The 21,587-nt window shown below is 39.3% G+C and overlaps 1 protein-coding gene across 1 annotated transcript in view; it reads left to right on the top strand.

Annotated features, from left to right (window-relative positions):
• Nucleotides 1-21,587, top strand: part of trip4 (thyroid hormone receptor interactor 4) — an 86,131-nt gene that overhangs the window by 24,601 nt on the left and 39,943 nt on the right. The window contains exon 12 of the mRNA XM_039795566.1: nucleotides 8,257-8,359. Coding sequence (XP_039651500.1) covers nucleotides 8,257-8,359 — 103 coding nt within the window. The remainder of the gene's footprint in view (nucleotides 1-8,256; nucleotides 8,360-21,587) is intronic.

Raw genomic sequence — 21,587 nt, 5'->3', positions numbered from 1 at the left:
AGACATGTCTCTCGTTGTGTTGAGGGTATTAATAATGTAAAAATTCAGGAGCCAGTTTTGGACACTGCTAGATAATTAATGTTCACTCTCCAAACTTGACACCAGTTGATTCTGTAGGTGAAGGAGTATGTTACATTTTTAATCATCACCGTGCAACTCAGTGTGCCTCAGCTCCAATGAAAGGGACAAAGTGAGCTGCACTAGCTGCCTGTTTAGAAGGATAAGGTCCGCGTTGCTTTGGGTTAATGTCAAATGGCACCAGTGTGGTTCAAAGACGGTGTCCGTACGGTCTGAGGGTACATATGTTTGCACCTACGTTTCCAGTTTTTAAAGGGGTTGTAAAAAGGTGTCTGAAAATGTGTTGGCCATGTGGTGGTCCCTGTAGCTAAATGTAAAGATAAGTTAACGGTTAGGTTATTTTGGATTGCAACTAATAAATGAGCACTTAAAGCTTTAGTGCGTAACTTTTTGATATTAATGAATATCTGTTACATTCTCATGGACAGTTTTGTTGTCATTACTTCGAATTCCTCATGGGGCAGCAACTACGCGCTATAGCTTTAATACATGATCAGTATAAAAGCAAAGGATGTGTATCACGCCTTCCTGCCTTTCATTATAGATTAATATGCCAGTTATGTTCTCAATTAATTAACTAATTATAGGTCTATATGTCAAAAATAGTGAATTTTGCCCATCACACTTAACTAAAGACCAACGTGAAGCTTCGACTAATTGACCAATGGATTAATTGACAAATAGTCTGGATCAGCGGAAGTACATTTCCATGATAAAGCCTGACATCCGGCACATTGCTCACGCGCAGGATGTTCCCCTCTCTGTGTGTTGCCGTTCTCAAAATCCCTTCGCTACAGGAAATAACGGCCTTCAAGCTAGCAGGCTAAACGCAAGTTTTGAAGAAAATTTGGAAGTCAGGCCAACTTGGTTCTTTCGGGGGAATGATTGTAAATATTAACAAGGAATATGTTTACGGCATTTACTGTCTAACTGGGACGTTTCCGAACCAATTTGCGAGGATTGGATGAAGTACACACGGTGATACACTGGTAAGAGCAAATTGCGTTTAACCATATATCCAGCTAATTTAAATAGCTCACGTTGCTGTATTGTGTGAACAACTTGTTTATTATTGTGTGTTCCACCATTACAAGTTCAGTTGCAGAACCATCGTCGCTGCATCCGGAGCTTAGCACTGCCCAAAATGATAGTGATTGGTTTAAAGAAATGCAAACACCCCAGAGTTTTCTTTTTTTTTTTTTCTCCTATCCTCGAATGTGTCTGTGGTGTAGCCAGACCTTAGTCCACAGTGCTGTGGACATAGGTCTGGCAATGTGTGACTAATTGACTAATGATTTCAGCTCTAGTTAGGATTGAATCTTATAATTAATTTGTCAAGTTCAGATTGTATGCTCTGTACAACAGGAATTTTAGGCATGAGCATAGCAGTTATTTTTTTATAAAAAGTCCTTGTATTTCAATGGTCTATTATAAAAAGATTACAACATTTCTAATAATGCAAAAAGATACCAGTTAATAAAAAATAATTGAAATAGAGATTATGATAAATGCATATGAGATGATTTGGCCTTGTTTTTCAGGAAAGGGATTATGTGGCTGAGAAACGAAACCCAATGTTCAACTGAATTCTAAAAGGAAAATGGAATCAATTATGCTTCTGGCTAAATTTACATGCATGGTGTAATTTGGCTGTTTGCCATACTCCAGTAGAGATCCTGTCTGGGTTAAGCGGTTTACATGATCCGTTGATACGTTTCAGTTGAGTCTCTTTGTCAACATGAATAAACCAGTTAACAAAATATTCCAATCCACCTGAGCTGTTCTTTAAATGTCTATTGAGTTACCGCGGATATTTTTGACTTAGCAATGGCAGGTCATCTCTAATACACTGACCAACAATAATGAGCACAATGGTATTACTAATTATTGTACCAATAAACCTGTGCAAGCCTGAGGTTGGAAAGATCTGAAACCAAAAGATGCTTTTTAGTCCTATTTTAACTAAGTTACATTTCATTCATAAATAAAAGCTAGTACTGAAATGATCAAATAAGTAAAGACCAGGGGAAGAGAAGTAATATAAATAAAATACAACATGAGTGGTACTGTAATGGCCGGCGTGATAATTTCTGCCTGATTTCCCTTTTTACACCATGACCGTCATCAGTAGAACACAGTCAGGCGATATGCTCTTACTGCTGTTGCTACTTTTTCTCGTTGAATCAGACAACGCTGTTCTCACTCACAGTTTCATTCATTCTGATCAACTCTACTTTTCCGCCTTTCATGATGTTAAGCTGATCTTAATGAAACTCAACACTTCCTGCAGATGTTTCACAGTAAATGTGACGTGAAAAGATTATTTCTCCTGAAACCGCTGGAAGGCCGTTTAATGTGAAACAGATGGAGGCATGAGTTTGCATTAACAGCAAACAACAGATGGAAGGAAATCCAAAAAACAGAGAGGATTCTTACTAAAGTACGATCAGAAACCTATATAAAACAGGCAATAAGAAATAAAAGCCCGTCTGTCATAATAGCCTGTCTAAAATAAATGCCTGCTTCTCTCTTTAGTTAAGGTGAATAAAAGCCTTGTACCCTATTTGATTTGAAGTTACGGTGTAATGTTTATGCTTGCTGACCCAAATAGAGGCTTATAACGTGCACAAATTGGTTATTTTTTTTTTAAATTAGAACAGATGATTGCTGACTACATTAGCTGATTTGAGTCACGACTTTCCCATAAGTTGCAACATGATTATATAATGGTAAAGACACATTAACGCAACCCTTATTTTTTTTTAAATTAGAACAGATGATTGCTGACTACATTAGCTGATTTGAGTCACGACTTTCCCATAAGTTGCAACATGATTATATAATGGTAAAGACACATTAACGCAACCCTATGAGACAAATTTACAAAATGATGATTTAAACTAGTAACTTTAGTGGAATGAGTAAATAAGACAATTTGTTTTGAGGATGTCATCTGCAGTTAATTTTGTAGACAGTGACACATTATACCGTACGTACGTGAACTGTACACGTTTGCATGTCTGTGTGCGCTCTCATCCTGTGCTGTGCAGCGATGGAAAAACAAATAATACACTTAGTGCGTGCAAAAAGCTGAAAGGCAGTTACCGTACAGTTTCCTGAGGGCAGCTGCATTTGTTTGAGGGTTAATGAATGCCAGAAACAGGCTTGTGTTGTTTGGTGAACACGATAGATTAAAGAACGATTGGCAAACGATTGCTGTTGCATACAGTTCCCAACAACAGCCCTTTTTCACCTCCCATGTGTAACCCGTAGCTCAGAGACAACCCATCTGTTTCTCCATTCCCAGGGTGAAACCAGCCCTCACAGACCTGGCTAAGCAGTATTTCAGCAGTGTCCTTTCTGGGAAGACACAGTTGGCTTTGTGTAGTTCCCTATCTATCAAAATCTCTGCCTCTGTGTTTTCTCTCTCACCTTACACTCTTATTATCCGTCTTTCTTACAGAATCATATTCCTCATTTTTACTCTCTGGTTCTCCCCTTCTCATTCTCTGCCTGCTGCCTCCCTCCCCCTTATTCCACCCTCCTCATTTTTAAAAGCCACATGCTCCCAGCCCGTCTGGCTCAGTTGCACCCTGCCAATGAAGGGCTTTTTATTGGGCTGAGATTGAGTGCAGCCAAGCAGGGCCTGGCTAGTGCTGAGGCCAACCCCCCCCCCCGACTGCACAGCCCACTCCACATGCCTGTTCTGGTCTGGCCCTGTCGCCCAGAAGGAGATTACTTGTCTCTGCTGCCCTTAATTGCCGACAGCAGCTGAAAAGAGCCAGAGAGAGAGAGACATTGTAGAGAGAGGAGAGGGAACAGTGTTGGCTTGTTGAGCTGTTACTTGACAAGCTTGGACTCAAAGGTTTGTGTTCCTGCTGTCAAACCCTGGCTCCATATTAGTTGGTTTTATTAAGATGGATGTTGTTTTCATCAAACGTTGGTAGGAACTCATGGTATATTGGACTGTACTACAAATGAACAGTACAATGTATAGAAGCCATATGATGTGTTTAGGATGGGAAGCTGATAAAAGACTCACACATGTCTAAACCTCAGTGTGAGCAATAGGACCACTGTGGCCTCTCATTGCCCTGCAAGCCACTGTTATTTTTCATAGCCAAAGGCTTCCCCTTTTTTCTTTTTTCCAATGAACTTGTTAATTTCATGTTATTACAGTTGGTTTTATGTTGAATCCCCTCTAGTTTGATCCCAGCCAAAGCCGGCCGTGACCAATTTGGTGCCCTAGGCAAGATTTTAGCTGGTGCCCCTTGCGTTGCAGCCAATTCCATCACCCGTCATTGTGTTCATACACTCACACAGTAGCTGCACAGCTTTGTCTTTGAGGTCATTTCTATTTTAGAAACATACACACAGGGTTTGAAATTAAATGTCTAGTGAATGTTCAAAGTTTTATGTACCAGCCACTCAATAGACTACCATTTTTTTTTGGGCTGGTGAATGAGGCAAATCTACCAGCCACTTGCAAATTTTACCAGCATTTGGCTGGTGTGGGGTGCTAGTTTTGAACCCTGCATACACACATACAGCACAAACTCTTGACGAAGGTCCAAAGGAACCAAATCATTAGTAATATCAATAAATAATGATGCTGTGTGTTGTTTTCTCACACACAAAAACAGTATTAAATTAACAAGTGACATCAAAAGAATTATAAATATAATATAAATAAGGTATTGTGCAAAATACAACATTAAAGGAACCAGGGCAAACTTTAAAAAGTTATTAATATACTGTATATAAGAGTTTTGGACAAAATAACTATATTACAGAAACGTAATATGTATGTAATATGATCAGTATAGCTCTACTGAGTTCCCACAAGGATTGTCCTCTGTGAACAAACTCTGTTCTTACCTTATCAGTTAAAACGGAGGGTCTATTGTTGGGAAGTGCTGAGGTTGAGAGGACAGGTCCACTTGATGCTGCAGGTGGCCCAGGATGTACAGCCTTCCATAAAACCACAACATGTTTTTGTTGGTCTTTGGTTATTGTAAGGATAAAAAAAAACAACAACATATAGCATGTTTATTAGCAAGCTTTAGAGGTGCTAGATCTTGCTGTGTCCCCGTTTCCGGTCGTTATGCTAAGCCAAACTAACTGGCTTCTGGCAGTAGCGTCAAACTCTCATAAAGAAAGCACGTTTCCCAAAATGTCGACCAATTCCTTTAGGTGAGCCAACTCTGTGAATCACACATGATCTGATCAGGGGTTAAAACTAAAGAGAAAATGCACTTTTGTTGAAAACGCATGACCGAGGACTATATTCATTATGAGTTGCCATGCTGGCAAGGTCAAGGCCTATTTGTATCTTTTTTTCCTGAAAACTGTTGAAGAAGATGCATTTCTGTGTTGAACATGAGGCAATTTTGAGTCGGTAGAAGCTGCAGAGGCCATTGTCTCAAAATTGTAAGTAAATTGGCCTGAAGCAACCAACCTGTCATACTCAATTCACACTGAGGCTTTTTAATGCACCTGTCACACTATACATACACCCTCAGATCTCTCCCATGTCAAACACATTGGTCCTCTACCCAGAATGCCCTTGGGCTGTGACCCAGACCTTCCATGCTGAGAAATCGGCACACTTACGACACAGATCACCTTCAACTAAATCTAGTGCGATTGTCATTGTCACCCGTAGTGTTTTCACCTAATTCCACTTAACAATTTCTTACTTCCCCACCTGTGTTTCTCAACAAGCTCAACTTTAATTGCATTTGTAAGCAGGTCCGCTCTGACTACATTAGATCCTTCCTGATGAATATGGAGGGCTTTAGCAAACCTGCTTGTCACACAACCACAATGTTTCATGCCCTTTTGATTAACATGGAATGGAAACAATTAGGTGGGGGAGGTAGTGAAGCAGAGCAGCACATTCAACAGCTTTAAATGCTAATTAGCTAATGGAGGATGAAAGAGGCAGGCAACTGGCGGCGTTTCACATGAACACACTCAAACTCTGGCTGCAGCAATGCTCGTTTCATCTGAATTTAGCAAGACCACCACCATTTTGTCTTTTTGAGTACCTCAGACAATACAGCCATCTTGTGCAACGTCAGATTTGTTTTTGTAATCATCTCAAATGAGGCTTAACTCATCTTTTCAAGAAGTGCCTCATGTTACTTTCCTCATGTTGAATCATCTCTTATTCACACTTTTAATCACTACTTCTGTCTTCTCTTCTTAGTTATGGTTGCCTTTCTTTTCCCAGCACTTTTTATACAGTATGATTGCCCTATAGAAATATTCACTGGTCTTAACAGTTCACAGGATCGATCTTTACATTGTAGGATGAAATGCATATCCCCTCTGATAAAAGGTATTCCTTCTTTATAATCTGAGGAGTACATTGCTACAGTGGGACACTGGTTCCTCAGTTGTTATCTCAGAGTCAGTATGTATTGGAGTAGACAGGGATTGTCCAAAGTTATTCTACGCTTTTCTTACTGTCAACAAAATGATAAGACCAACACACAAGTTCCAAGGTCAATGATCAAATTGCAAATCCTCACATTTCTGTTGACTATTTGATTAGTTGACTAATTTCTTTAGCACTAAAGTGATATCAGGCTTTAGCTACACAGTCAAAAGTAAGACAGTAAGATTAAGTCATTGTTGGTTTTAAAGGTATCTGTGGAGCTTTTGACCACTATTAGTGCGACGGAGCGATTGTTTTCAGAGTGTCTCTGTTTCGGTTGTTCTCCTGCATGTGCCCAAGAATGCACACGCACAAGCATGTGGCAGACGCGATGCACGTTCCTGCCAATGGTTTCGCACTTCATGAGATGGTTTAACGCCGAATGTAAACAGAAACTTTGTTTGTTTGCAAAAAAAAACTCCACATGGCACCTTTTAATCTTTTCACCGGATTTGATGAGGATAAGAAAAATATAGAACATAGCCATTATCCCATAACACTACATTTCTGGACTCACAACCTTCATCTTGTTTAAACTGATACTAGATCATAGCTAGCTTCAAGGGCTGTCAGGGCAATTGTCTATCTTGGAGACAGCATACTTGACTGGGAGACATAATTTAATTGGAATCACTGTGCCGTTTGGAAGGAGGAATCAAGGGGCTCTTTTAGGGTCCCCACCAAAGACTTTTTACATATTTTATCACTCACCGGCCGACATGGACTGTAATCTGAAATAAACATCTCTATCATCTCTCCCCAGTTTGTCAGGGACCATACAGATGGATTGCAGACTCTGTTGATTTCCCTTTTTAAAGCCCCAAATTTGTCACAACCTTCATTGCTCCTTTGAGAAAGATAGAGAGACTGTGAATAAGTGAGGGGCGAGAAGCATGCTGTCATGAAAAGAGCCGCTTCCTGGCTGGCTAGATGCAATCATGGGCACTATCTGATAGCACCGGAGGAAATTGGATGAGCTGAGAGCCGTTGGCTGCCAGTGATGGGAAAGATGACTCCTTTGTCACTGCGTCAGTCAATTCCATACTCTCACCTGAGAGACCAATCAATAACACAGGGGGAAGGGGGGGGGGCTGGAGAGGTTTTCTCTTGTCCCTAGGCCTCTGTATGCTGTGGGCTGCTGTCAATTGTGTGCTGTAAAACATCCTCTCCGTTAGAGGGATGAGGTATGGCATGTTATATGCTCTGCATAAATATGTCATGGATGTGGTTAAATGCGATGTATTTCTGTAGATTTGGATCTAAGCTTTTAAAAAATGATGACGTGTTGGAAGTGAACGGTTCTATGTGTAATTACTGGACGAACACAAATGTTGTACACATGGTCTTAACTATTGTATTTGTGTGATTCTCGACTTTTTGACAGTGTGTATATCCACGTCTGGAAAAAATACTTTTGACGTCTTGGATTTTGGTGCTGGTTTAATCTTTGCAGCTCACAAGTGGTGCGACTGCTCTCATTAGCAACTGCATCATTAGTTCTGCAGTTATAGTGCATAAAACCCAGAGAGACTCATACTGTAACTGTCAGTTGCTGTCTGGCCATGTTACATCAGGCATGGGTGACCTATCGCTTGATGAAGGTGTATAAACAGAGACACTCACTGAAAGATTGGTATATATATATTGGATACCAGGCATCATGAGATTTAACGTGCAACTGTGTAGAATGATGCTAAACTGTTCTTTTCTTTCTTCCTCCTCCCCCCCCCTTGCAGTTCCCTGATACCTGTGAGGAGTCTGCTTCCCCATTCGTCTTCATCTGCACCAACCCCCAGGAGCTGCTGGTGAAATTCCCCATGAAAGGGAAGCACAAGATCTGTAAGTCCCTACTTCTTTCATCTAAGGGGAATTGGAGTGGATGAAATTAGCCTGAACTAAGGATTTTTTTATTGAATAAATGATCAGCTTTTCCCCCTGCCATTGTGTGCACACACAGTGTGAAAGAGTGATAATGCTTGACAGAGGGTCTGATTACTATATGTTCATTAATAAAAACAAAATTGCACACACAAACACACAAAGCGTTCTCCTACATACATATGTACAGATCCTCTCTGAGAGCCGTCTGTAAAGACGGGATTTTGCTGTCAGGTTGCCTGGGGGACAAGCCAGCCCTGGATGTGCAATGTTGTTGCTGTATTGTGTGATTTATAGTAGGACTCAAACACATTTTCTCTCTGCTGCCATAGCTGCTGCTGCTGCAAAATGATGTACCTGCAAGCTCTTTTGTTAATATTTCAAAACCCTCTAAAGACTTGAGAGGATTGGTTATGCAGCTGTGCCTCTTTCAGATCTTTTCCGATCGATAGAGAAGGCTTTTTGAGCGGGTCATGATAAAATGTAGCAGGAAATGTGTCTTACTGAAATGAATACAGTGACCTTGTCTCCATTTTTGTGAAAATGCGAGTACATTTAGCACAGTCCTGACCAGTAAAATCAAGTGCTTGTTGTATAGGATTCTAGCACATCTTGAAAAATGTGTTGAATTTGATTTCTTGTTATAGAAGGTTTCAGAAGTCTCTGTTTTAGAGGTGGTCAATATGTTGCACTTTCCTGCTACACTAGGTTTGGATGGAAAAATCAGGCTACTCATGCACGCCTGTACTTTTTCACTTTTAAAGTCTGAAATTGTTTATACATTTCATTCGAACCGGCACAAACATGGTCTTGAATAAAAGGCTGAACCTGATGAAACACGCTGACACATTGTGATAGGCTTGCTGTCGTAGGCACAGTGCGCACTGTGCACTGTAGGGAAATCTGTACATTATTTAAACCTACAGTAGTTTGTGGTTTTATGAGTCAACAGCTTACTTTCTATCGGTGGTGAAATAAATATGGCTTTGTCGAACTTGCCCGTGGTAAATTGTTTACCATTAATAGGTTTTATAATTCATTTTTACAGTACCTTTTCCAGTTCAGTTGTGATAACTCAAAATGTCTCAAAAAGAGACAAATACAGAACTTTGGAAACAGAAAACAGATTTGTTTCTAAGAAAAATGATTAAATGCAAAATGCTGTCTCAGACAAAGGAGAGGACTGGTTTGATAACCTCGCATTTATACCTTCCATAAAGAAATCATACTGCCGGTACCTTCAAGTAGGCATTTTGCATGTCATTGCCTGCTAAGAGATTTATTGATACAATACAGTCTTCCAGCTTTGTTCCAGCTCTGGCTCTCACACACACACACACACACACACACACACACACACACACACACACACACACACACACACACACACACACACACACACACACACACACACACACACACACAACTAACTAACTAAGATTAGCTTTTCATACATTGCATTCTTTTGTCATGTAGTGTCCATTGATCACAACATGCTCCCTGCTGTACACATTAGCCTGGTATTTGGATCGGTTACCCTGACCCACTGGACCTACACAGTCCAGCCTGTCTTGTTCTTCTGTCACCAGCTAGCCTTTCACCATCTCACTCTCTTGCTCTCTTGCCCCATCTTCCACCTAAATTCCCAGTGTGTCTCACGGGTCAAGGCATTGCTGCTCATCTTACTCAGGGGGGCTTAGCACAAGTATTTTTTGCTCCCCCAGCAGCTTACATCGACTGTTACATAGATCCGTTTGTCACTGGCATTGCCAACCATCTCATGCCTCATAAGAATGAGAAAGAAAAGGATACAGTTCCCTGCTTTTTTTCATTTCTTTCATTTCAGACTATGTGCTTTATTACATAACATGCCCAATTGTTTTTTTTGTGTGTGTGTTTAAATTTAAGCTTAACTCTTGCCAAAATGCGAGTGAATGTACCCGATGCAAACTTTCGTTTAAAAGCATAATTAGGAGGGAAGCGCCACTTTTAAGATTTACCGTATTGTCGTTTTCGGTCAAATCGCCTTTTAAATGGGAGTGCTAGGGGCACTACTATGATACCCTCAAAATCACTATTTTTTTTAAACACTAAGAAGGCTCGACACAACATGAACCTTTGCTCCACGTATCACCAGGGGCTCTACACATGAACTCCAGCATTGAGAACATTGTTTGTGTACACAGAGTTTACTAAAAAAGGTTTTGAACGTCTCACTTTAGCTGTTGTTTACGCTATGCGTCATCCTGTCAGTCAAAAAGTGTCTATCTCTGAATGCGAATGAACGGACTCCATAGGAGGAAATGTCATTCTTATATGGGGCTCCTTTTTCAACTACAAGGTCAATATTGTTTTTCACTAACGACAAAAAAAAAAACAAATTAGCCGGGCATTTATATGGAACTAAGCCGTAGGAGCTTTCCATCTTTACTCTCCTCCGTTAATTTGCATTCGGAGATCGACTATTTTTGACTGGCAAGATGGCGGCGAGCGGAAACAACAACTGCTAAAGTGAGTTGTTAAAACCTTTCTTTTTAGTAAACTCTGTGTACACAAACGGAAAATACATGATTCCAGCGGAATTTCCTGCAGCACCGGAGCAATCCCAGAAGTGGAACGCGAAGGATATAGACTAGCTAGTAATTAACAACTTGATATGACAAAGTATCAGGCTGACAAATGTAAGCTAAAATTTTAGTCCTGGTTTATTATTTATTTACATCTCCATAAGCCGTTACTGGCAACAACTACTCTTCCTGGCGTCCATATACTGTACAGTTCAAATCCTTACACAAAACTGCTATAATCCCCATCCTCTAAGTGAGTATTACACTTACACCAACACAATAACATCAAACCAAACCGTTAATATGTAAAACACTAAGTTGAACATTAATCTGTTTGTTTGCCAACCAGTTGAGAGAACTATTTTCACTCTTTACTTTGGCTCTTCTGCATTTTGTGCTTGGTAATTTGCAGCTTCTTATGTTTTTATATTATTGGGAATTGTTTAGATTTGTCTGACTGGCAAGTTAAACAAATGAGCTGAGAGCGGCATAATGCTGCAGTCTAGCGTGTTGTTTTTTGTAGGATCAGCAGTTCTAGCAGACGCTTGGCTTTACTGGCAGTGTAGTAACATTGCATATTACTGCATGGAAGCTTGAAAGGAAGAGGAAGTGAGCACACCCACATATAGATGAACATTAGTGGATGCATTTTGCATTGATCAAATAATGTGGTGCTTGCGCTCTCTCCAGACAGTTTTACAGTTGGCTTTGTAGATCATATGCTAGGCTATGCTCGATGCAGGTTGATCAGTCATTACCCTGTGGAGGAGTATGTGACATTTAAAATGGCATACAGCCAAGGCTCACTCCCTGTAATAAGGGATGTGCATTATGGTTAATGGTCACCTCGTGTGCGTGTGCGTGTGCATGTGCTAAAGGTCAGTCTGGGTGTTGAAAGCTATTTGGCTCTCTGACATGAACCCGCATTTCCCTTTTCTCTTCCTTAAAGCTATCCTTCACTTGCCACATGTTTGTAATAGCCTGACATCCTCCGTATGATGTGGCTATGTACACACTGCTAGTGTGTACATAGGCTTTGTACACACAGCTAGTGTGTACATAGCCACATAGTAAAAGTGAAACACAAATCCTATACAACTGTACTTGCTAGCTTAAATACAAAATGCCACACCTGCTCTTCAACCTTCAAAATATTTTTAAAGAATAGTTCTACCTTTTTAAGCTCTATTTCTCGTAAAAGTGCCAAAATCACTGGACCTTGTTGAAAACAAATAGGGCTGAAACGATTCCTCGAGTAACTCGAATAATTTGATTACTAAAAAACCCCGATGCAAAATGATTTGTCGAAGCTTCGTTTAATCAGTGTTACCAACGTTGTATCGTTCACGGTGTTTCCGCACGGATGATTATTACTGTCGCACACCGGACGGCGCAGATCACAAAATGAAGAAAGAGCGTAAGTGGTGAGGGGCTAAGAGAAGAGACAGGCTGGAGAAAACGACAAAGTGTCCAAAGTTTGGAATCCATTCAAACGTAATTAAAACGAAAACTCTGCAGTATGTCTACTGCAAAATCAAACTAGCTTACCACGATAATAGCACGACGTCAGTGCTTTGGCATCTCAACAGAAAACATGGAGTCTAACTTAATCATCCATTCCACGAGTCGTATGGACGATGAAACTACACCAAACACAACAACTACCAAAATCAAAGACAAGAAAATACGTAGTGGTGACCACGATCTGATCTAAAGAGCTGACGCGTTGACTATCCCTTCTGAGAAACAGCTGACTGTTGCGCACCATTTTCTCTCACTCTCTCTCTTCAAAGAGAAACCGCTGATCAACGATCTACTAGCATATATAAGTGTAACAGAGCTGTGTAGCACTGTAATCAAATATATAAATGAAAATAGGTTGAGTATAACTAATATTTACATATATGCCTATATACAGATCAGTCTCAGGTTGAAACTTGTAGTTCTGAAAGTTAAGTTGCTCAGTTTAAGGTAATGTTTATGTATGTTTAATGTATGCCTTAGTTTGAGGTTGTTATTGCATTTCAGAAAATGTTTTCTTTAAAAACAATGTAATATGGCACTTAAATGCACTTAATATGTTTAGTTTTTTGAGAGATAATATTGTAAGCAATGTAAGCAATAAAAATGTTGCTTTTTCTGAAAATTATACCAAACTATTGTATATTATTGCGCTTCAATAAAACAAAAGTATTTCTTATCCGATTAATCGATGGAATAATCGGTAGAATACTTGATTACTAAAATAATAGATAGCTGCAGCCCTAAAAACAAATAACTATAATTCTAAAGATGCAAACGCATTTAATGATATAAAAGATAATCATAACCCTCATCAGACCATAACAACAGATTTTTAACTTTAAAATTATGGAGAGGTTGGTTTTTCTTGGTCAGTGAACAACAGTTCATTATCTTGTAGCATGCAGGGTTTCATGACTGAAATTTCTGTGCCCCACACTGAACCTCAAACCAGTTGGAGGCATCACAATTAGCCACCAAACATGTTTAATTTTAGGACTGATTCTGAACAAGATCCTGTAGTCTGGGGGAGATCTGAGCTACTGTAATCAATTCAGTGTGATGGCGACTCTTTTCACAGTCAGGTAGGTAGTTTGTTCCCTACATAAGCCATTCCACTTTGTCATCTTTAAAGGTGCAATATGTAATATTGTGTGTAATACTGGCAGCTAGCGGTTAAAATAGTTACTGCACTACCAATTCAAAATACTGGAGAGTCGTTTCCCCCGCCCCCTCCTGCCCAGACTCGAAGTTCACGGGGGTTGCCAGGCTGAGACCGCAGCATTCACAACAACGTTGCTAGACACTTTTCTCACATAGCCAGACATTACTCCACAGCACAGCGGAGTAGCTAACGGTAGATGCTGGCTATATTGACAGTCATAAAAGCCCGTGCTCACGCGGAGCTCTGTAACCAACTGACAGACACACTTTTTTGCGCAAAATTACAGTATGAACCGCTAAAAACAACAACAACCTCACTGTCCTCTCCACACGCCAGTCAGGCACACTTCCTCGGCTTAGAATTACAATACAAAACGCAAAAAATACCACTACCTTACCGATGGAACACACTTCATTGGCTTAGAATATCGCTAAACACACTGCAAACTCACAGTCCTCTCTTTCCGGTTTACAGCCCCCTCTCGTGGCTTAAAATAACTCACCGTTGTCGGCTCCAGCCGCTGACGAGGCTACACGCTGTAAACAGCCGTGGCTGACAAAAAATGCCCGTCCCTAGTAGCTGTAATAAATTAGCCTGAAGCTAATGCTTACCGGTTCAGGAGAAAATAAGCCAACTCTGCGTCCTTTTGGGCTCTAAGCTGTCTCCATCTTTCAAATACATCTCCATTATTTACCAGGGGGTTGTTATGTCTCTGGTCACGCAACTGTTAGAAACTGTTTTCTTTTTTAGGTCGGGTAGAATCTATCTCCATTGATCCTGTTTGTTTGTTTGCTTCTTTCATGGCTGTACTAACTTTACAGCTGTAGCGCTGGGTTTACATTTTTACAGGTATATCTGGCAACCCGGCCTGGCTGTCAAACTGGGCCGTTGATAACAACACACAGATCAAAACATAAACATAAATTCCGTCACGGAATGTAAATTTCAAAAAGAAAAAATACTGAAATTAGCATTGTTGTCAGAAAAGATAGTATTTCAGTTTAACATGTTTCCTTAATATCTGATGAGGCATTGGTGTCATTTTTGGATTTATTACAGTACAAATATTACATATTGGACCTTTAACTGAATTTATTTGTGCTTAACTTTCAATTCTTCCAAGTATTTGTAGAATCCCTGTCCAGCTCAACTTAAATTGGTAGACGTCATGCTGGGACTATTGTCGCGGAACAAGCCTGTAGCTGCTACTTGCTGTTCTAAAGAACAAAGCATTAAGTAACCTGAGAATTATGTTTGACCTTCCTATAATGATGCTCCGAAGAATTAAAATCCTATTGCTTCCAAGCATGAAGGGTGGATACCCAGAGTAATGTTCCATTAAATAGCTTTAAGCCTTGTTTAAAGAGTGCTCAACCAGCAAGAAAAAGAAACGTGGTAATCTCTTGTACAAGCACTTCTATATTCAACTGACTAAAGCACTGAATTAGTCGAAGGAGAGCAGAACAGTTCAAGTATTCAAAATGTGGTTGATATGCTCAAGGCTTCTAATGCCTTTTATAACATTTTGGGATAATTTGGCAAGCTTCTAAATAATGCTAATAGATATGGCTGGAAATGTTATCACAATAAAAAATTCTGCTCTGTAGTGTGCATTTGTTTGATAAAAATTCACCCGTTATAGAAACAAAACAGAATGTCCTTTTTAACAGCTTTTAAAGCAATAAAGGTCATTCCCAGCTCTTCACTCATTTTGATGCTGAACGTATAACTTGTGATATTACATATGAATTCAGTGAGTGCTTTGTGAGTACTGGCTTATCTTTCTCTATAAAGATTAGTCACTCTGATGGCTCTCCAGCAGATATGAAAGAGCTCTCTTTTGCTGAGGTTGGATCCAACTACAGGGAAGAAAGTCATGGATATAATTGTTAAGATGAGAAATTCCGCTCCAGCTGCAGGTCATGATTAGATCTTTTTATTTCTACTAGCGTAAGTCATTGACATATACTATAATCTCAAAATCACTGGAGACTGGAGTCATTTCAAAGGACCTCAAGGTTGACAAAGCAGCTCTCCTGTCTGCCCAAGGCGCCAACATCATCTTCTTCCACTTTAGATTATCTATTGTCATGTACAGCAGAATTCAGCTATGTTTTAACAGCCATTCAAGCAGTTATCAACAGCAAACACTTTTTGGAATATTCCTACACTTTACCATTTTTTTTGCAACCTACTGTACATAATGTTTTATTATCGAAACAATTTAGCTCTTCCAGTATCACATTTTTGAAAACTGTATTACCATGCATTTTTGTAGATTGCTGAGCATGGATGGAAATATGTACTCTTGATATGTTATATTGTTTTAGATATCATGTGAAATTGAGTTGTCCTTTACCATTACTAATGGACAGCCTTAACAGCCAAGTCAACTGCTTAAACATACATGCTGTTAGTTGTAAATTGTAAAGCTCGAAGAAAACAATGAGCTGGGTAATCAAGGACCAATCGCACCAAGTGGATGTTAGTGGATGACACTGGAGCTGCAATTTACAGTATTTGTAAGGCAAGGCAAGTTTATTAATATTGTGCAGTTCTGACACAAAGGCAATTCAAAGTGTTGGCATAGGCATACAAAACATGAAACAGAATAAGACATTTCATGAAAGAGAAAATATGATAGATATAAAAGATTTAAGAGGCGTAGATGTATAAGAATGTAACCACTTTAAATGACCTTGGAAGACAACTTTGTTTTAAGTTTTAAGCCTTGATTTAAAAGAACAAAGAGTTGGGGCAGACCTCAAGTTTTCTAGAAGTTTATTTCAGATCTTTGTTGCATAGAAACTAAAAGCTGCTTCTGCTTGTTTGGTTCTGTAATACTAATCCACACAAATACATATGATACAGCAACACATAGTAACTTACAGTTTTCACCAGTAGCTACTGTATGCTTGTCTCATGACTTGTTTCCATGTGCTCCGTTAAAAACTGCAGGCCACTGAAATCCAGTACAATTCACTCATTAAGCACCCTTATGGGACTTGCTTGAAGAAAAATAATCTATATTTACTTGTTCCTGTGTAAGTGCCACGTACCAAGGGACTAGTGAGTGTATATATCACTTATAAATGATTTTGTTTGTTATGCATTCAACATCTGTACACATTGCACTTCAAGCTCTCTTTTCAATATCATTTGCATTTTCCACGCATACATTATTAAGCTGTTGCAATATGTATGTAGGCTTTTATCCCTCGGGTTGCGCCACATATGGAAATAACGCAATATATTCAGAGTGAAAATATTGCAGTTGAATTTTGCTCCACTAACCATCGACTGCACTCTTACCTTGTGATTACCTCTTTGTTTTATGTGTGAAATCGCAGCACCATGGGATCACAAATAGAGAAAGCCAATTACCTAACAAATGTCCACCTTCTCTCCTGGGGTGGTCATGATTTTTTTTTCTCCATTTCTTCCTTGCGCTCTTCTTCTGTCATCCACTGCTGCTGGGAGACAGAAAGAGGTTAGAGCGACGGAAGTCCTTTTTTGGTTATTTATTCATGGATTTTCCATTTAATATTCATGCTTTTTTCAGGACTATCTGGGTGCAGAGGAGAATTTGCTGCCTCGGAGGCGGCCGGGGCCAAAAATCAGGTTTCAGCTCCAATGAGCCCAGCGGATGAGAGAGAGAGAGAGAGAAAGAGAGAGAGGGAACAAGAGAGCGGGGTTTCATGTGTTCTCTAGTAATTTAGAGGCATGCCTTGAAGGTGACAGGCTGTGTTTATTACTGATCTGTCAGCCGGTTAATGGGGAGAGGAGAAGAGAGAGGAGAGAGCTGAGCTGTCGAGCAGAGACCAGAGCACACAGGCATGGGAGTAAGAGGGAGCCCCGAGCAATAAACTTTGCCATACTAGATGTGCTTGTCCTTACAGATTTACAGACACCACTCCTGCATGCTGAATTGCATTCACTGGAAACCAAAGTAATCTCTGTCTCTCTGTATCAAATATAGTATTTTGCTGTATTGTTATGAAATTTGTATTTTTGGATGAACAAACATTAACTGAAAGGACGTTCTCTAACCTATATTTGACATACTGTAGTTTCTTAAGCAAATTATACTTTCTGCATCCACGGGGCTGCGTACATTTCATCACCTGCCCATGTCTGCGAGAGTCTGCACGGCCCCAAATTTATCACTTTGCGTACTGTACACAAATATTGTGTGAGCACATCCGTGTATACAGGCAGAAAGGCTGAAACCTTCTTCTCCGGGCTGCATGCAGGAGAACGTGAAAATGCAGTTCTGTGGTTCAGTTCATATTTGCATAATAGAAAATAATGTGCTGTCCTACATGGAAGTAAATCTGATCTGTTGATTCAACAAAGAGGTGTGCCCCAGGGCTCAACATTGGGACTACTTCTTTTCTTTGTTTATGTAAATAATTTATCATAAATTTTCAATAACTATTGGGTTCAACTTTATGCTGATGACACTGTCATATATACATCCAAACCTGATCTACCACAAATTCAAGCTTTTCTTCAGTCTGACTTCAAAAGCTTACAAGATTGGCGTTTACATAATAAATTGATAAAACAAAACAAAGTCCTATACTATTATCTTTCATACCAGACAGAAACTGAAATCCAAACCTGGTTCCTGTGTTATAACCTGTTATGATGACACTCCTCCGCATGAAGTTGATGAGATTAAATATATTGGTTTATGGCTTGATTCTGAACTTTCATGAATGAACTTTGGAATCAGTGTTTTACATTGATCTCGAAATTGCTTCACGCGCAGCGTATGAAACTTGCCTCTCAACTTATACTTATGATTCTTGACTATAGTGATGTTGTTTATCAAAATTAATTTAAATCAGACCTTATTCCACTTAACACAGCATATAATAGACTGAAGATTTGTCCTCGGATGTCCTTTTCTCACTTATCACTTTACAATATATGATGCACTTAAATGGCTGACTCTAAGTGTTAGAAGCAGAGATGAGGACTCGAGTCTGAGACTCGGACTCGAGTCACACTTAAGTCGCACAAACGGCTGACTTCAGACTTGACTTGCGACTCGACCCAAAAGACTTCAGACTTGACTCGAGCTTCAAGACTCGTCAACAACCCGTTTTCATGCAATTATTGCTTTTTAAATCTAAATGTATTCATGTATTTCTATTTTCTTTTATTGGCGCATATACATTGGGGAAACGTATGACAAGCTGCATGTCCCCTGCCCTTTGCCATAATGTGCAATGTAACGCATGCGCTATGCCTTATGTGCGTGCACTCACATATACAAAAATGCATTGACGATGGCGACACCAAGTCCTCCCGGAATTGTGCCTTTTTGTCATTAGTTTTGCTTTCAATAATTTTGTCAACAGTGGCAGTAAGCGAACAGCTACATGCAAGGTGTGTGGCATCGAGATAAATGATGCCAGAACAACAACGTCGAACTTCATCAGGCATCTCAAAATGCACCCAGATAGGTCAGTCACTTGCTAATGTGAAAGAGACGTTACATTTAGCATATATCGTCACAGGTAACAAGCAAACCATCGCAAAGTGTTGTGCTAATGCTGGAAACAGGCAAATTGTATATTTATAGTTGTATTCATATGATGTGACAGACTTAGGTTAATATTTCACCCGGTCCGAGGGCTAGAGGGATGTGTTTAGTAGACCCCATAAAGTTATCCTACAACTGATTTTGCTACTGTACTGTATGGATGGAAGCTACGGGACATGCTTTGAATTCATAACATTTAACAATACAGTGTTGGGGACTTGGACTCGTGGCAAAAGACTTGAGATTTGACTTGAACTTGCCCCTCAAAGACTTGAGACTTGACTTGGACTCAAGCTCAAAGACTTGAGACTCGACTTGGACTTCCAAAAAATGACTTGTGAACATCTTTAGTTAGAAGACACATTCGCTGGCTTCAACTTATATTAAAATGTATTTATTTCAATTAGCCTCCTTTTTTACAACAGTATCTTGTACCTTTTTATCTTAAATCATGAAGTTTTGCACTCTGCTCAACTCTACTTCTCTGTCCCTGTGTAAGGAAAACAATTGGCAAAATATCTTTTAAGTTTTAAGCTCCAGCAGATTGGAATAATGTACCGGTTGAAATAGGATCAATTTAAAAAATTGGTATGTTTAAGCATGCCCTGTCTTCTCACTTTAAGATGGACTACCATTGTTATCAATGATGTCGTCATTCGTTATACCTACTGTTAATATCTAATGTTAAACCTGATTGTAGTTGGTGATCCACTCACACTAAACATACTGTATATTGGCTATTTTGGCAACCTAGTGGTTGTAATGTTTTGATGAATTTATGCATGTGTTTTGTATGTTGTTGTATGTACGTTGCCGTATTGATTATTGTATTTATTTTTTTATTTTTTCTGTCACTCCTCTTGTCGTTAATGATTGTGTTATATGTTGGGACCTCCTCGAAAACGAGATGATAGTACATCTCAATGGGTTTATCCTAATAAACAAATTTGAACACATAACACCCTTCTATAGTGTAGATTAACAGAGGAGTTTACCTAAATCTTCAGAAATGCATCACAAAACTCAAAGTCATGTCTACGTCCATTTTGGACTAAATCTAGTCCTCTACATGTAAAAAAAATAGCCCCCCACTGGCACCTTAACTACAGATTTAGTAGAAATCAACTTACACTTGGTTACGTTTCCATACAGAAAAAGCACATGAATTGAGATTATGAGGATTTATTGGAATTAATCGTTACCTTTGTCATGGAGGTGATGGTGTTATCAGGATATCTTATCAGCATAACAGATTCCAATACAATTTGGTGAAAGAGCAAGTGATTAGTTTTTGGTGCAGATAAAGATCCAGGGCGTATCTAGGATTTTGTTCAGGGATATCTTAACATTTCAAAATACACTAGATTGAACATGTTCTATCTTCATGTAAATCTTACTGCACTTGGTTCAATAAGAAAGATCTGGCATAAGTTCTGTATCCCATGATTATCATTGTGTATTTTGATTTAGATCTAGATCAGATGCAGATTTAGATACATTTTTACCATTAAAATGGTGGTGTTTTTTTGTACTGTGTAGCCTTGACAGAGATATGCTCTGCCTAAGAGCTTTGAGTAGTATTTGATTGCACTTGAGCCCAGAGGTCTTATCAGCTGCCCTGGTAATGAAACCTCTTGGTTTTCCATCTCAGTAAAGGGTGAACAGCCTGTGTGAAGAAATTGCTCTTTGTAGTAGCAATAGATTTGTCTTTCCTTATCTCAACTAAGCATTGTTGCCTTTATCAGTCACCATTACAAAATCCGTATCAGTCAGCATTTGATGTATAAGTGCTTTCTTTATTGTCACATTTACTGCATCAATAGCATGCCTTCTGCAAATTCTATTTAGTTGTTATTTAATGTAATGCAATTATCGGCTGTTACAGAGCTTCTTATGTACATGTCTACATGGTGATCTGGTCTAAACAGATATCCGTCTTTGTGTTATGAACGCATTTAGATATACTATAGATGTGTGGGAAGCTTACTGTGAACTTTAATATAGATGTTACTGTATTGTTACACAACCCAGTTTTTCTGATGATGCCGGAGAGGGTTCTACTCCTGAGGTTAAAATTGATTTTGTCTTTAGGAATATACTGTGGATGAAAGTGTAGCAAGGAGAGTAATGCCTGTTTGATGCACTCAGCCCAGTGGATTTTAAAAACCAAATTATTTCTGTGGCACAAGTGATCTTTTTCTTTTTTTTTTACTTGGTGAAAAAAAAAAAAAAACTCAGGCTTATAAAGTGCACAGATAATCATTAATTCCCAGTGTATCCTGATCCAGGGTCTAAACATTTATTATAAATATGTAGCTCTTTAACACATACACACATATATGTGCAAACACAAAAACAGATTTTAACACATCTGGCTCTGTC

The sequence above is a fragment of the Perca fluviatilis genome, chromosome 3 (genome assembly GCF_010015445.1).
Source record: "Perca fluviatilis chromosome 3, GENO_Pfluv_1.0, whole genome shotgun sequence".
Classification (NCBI taxonomy): domain Eukaryota; kingdom Metazoa; phylum Chordata; class Actinopteri; order Perciformes; family Percidae; genus Perca; species Perca fluviatilis.
Note: the sequence above shows the minus strand (reverse complement) of the source record. Positions and strands in the feature narration are given on the sequence as shown.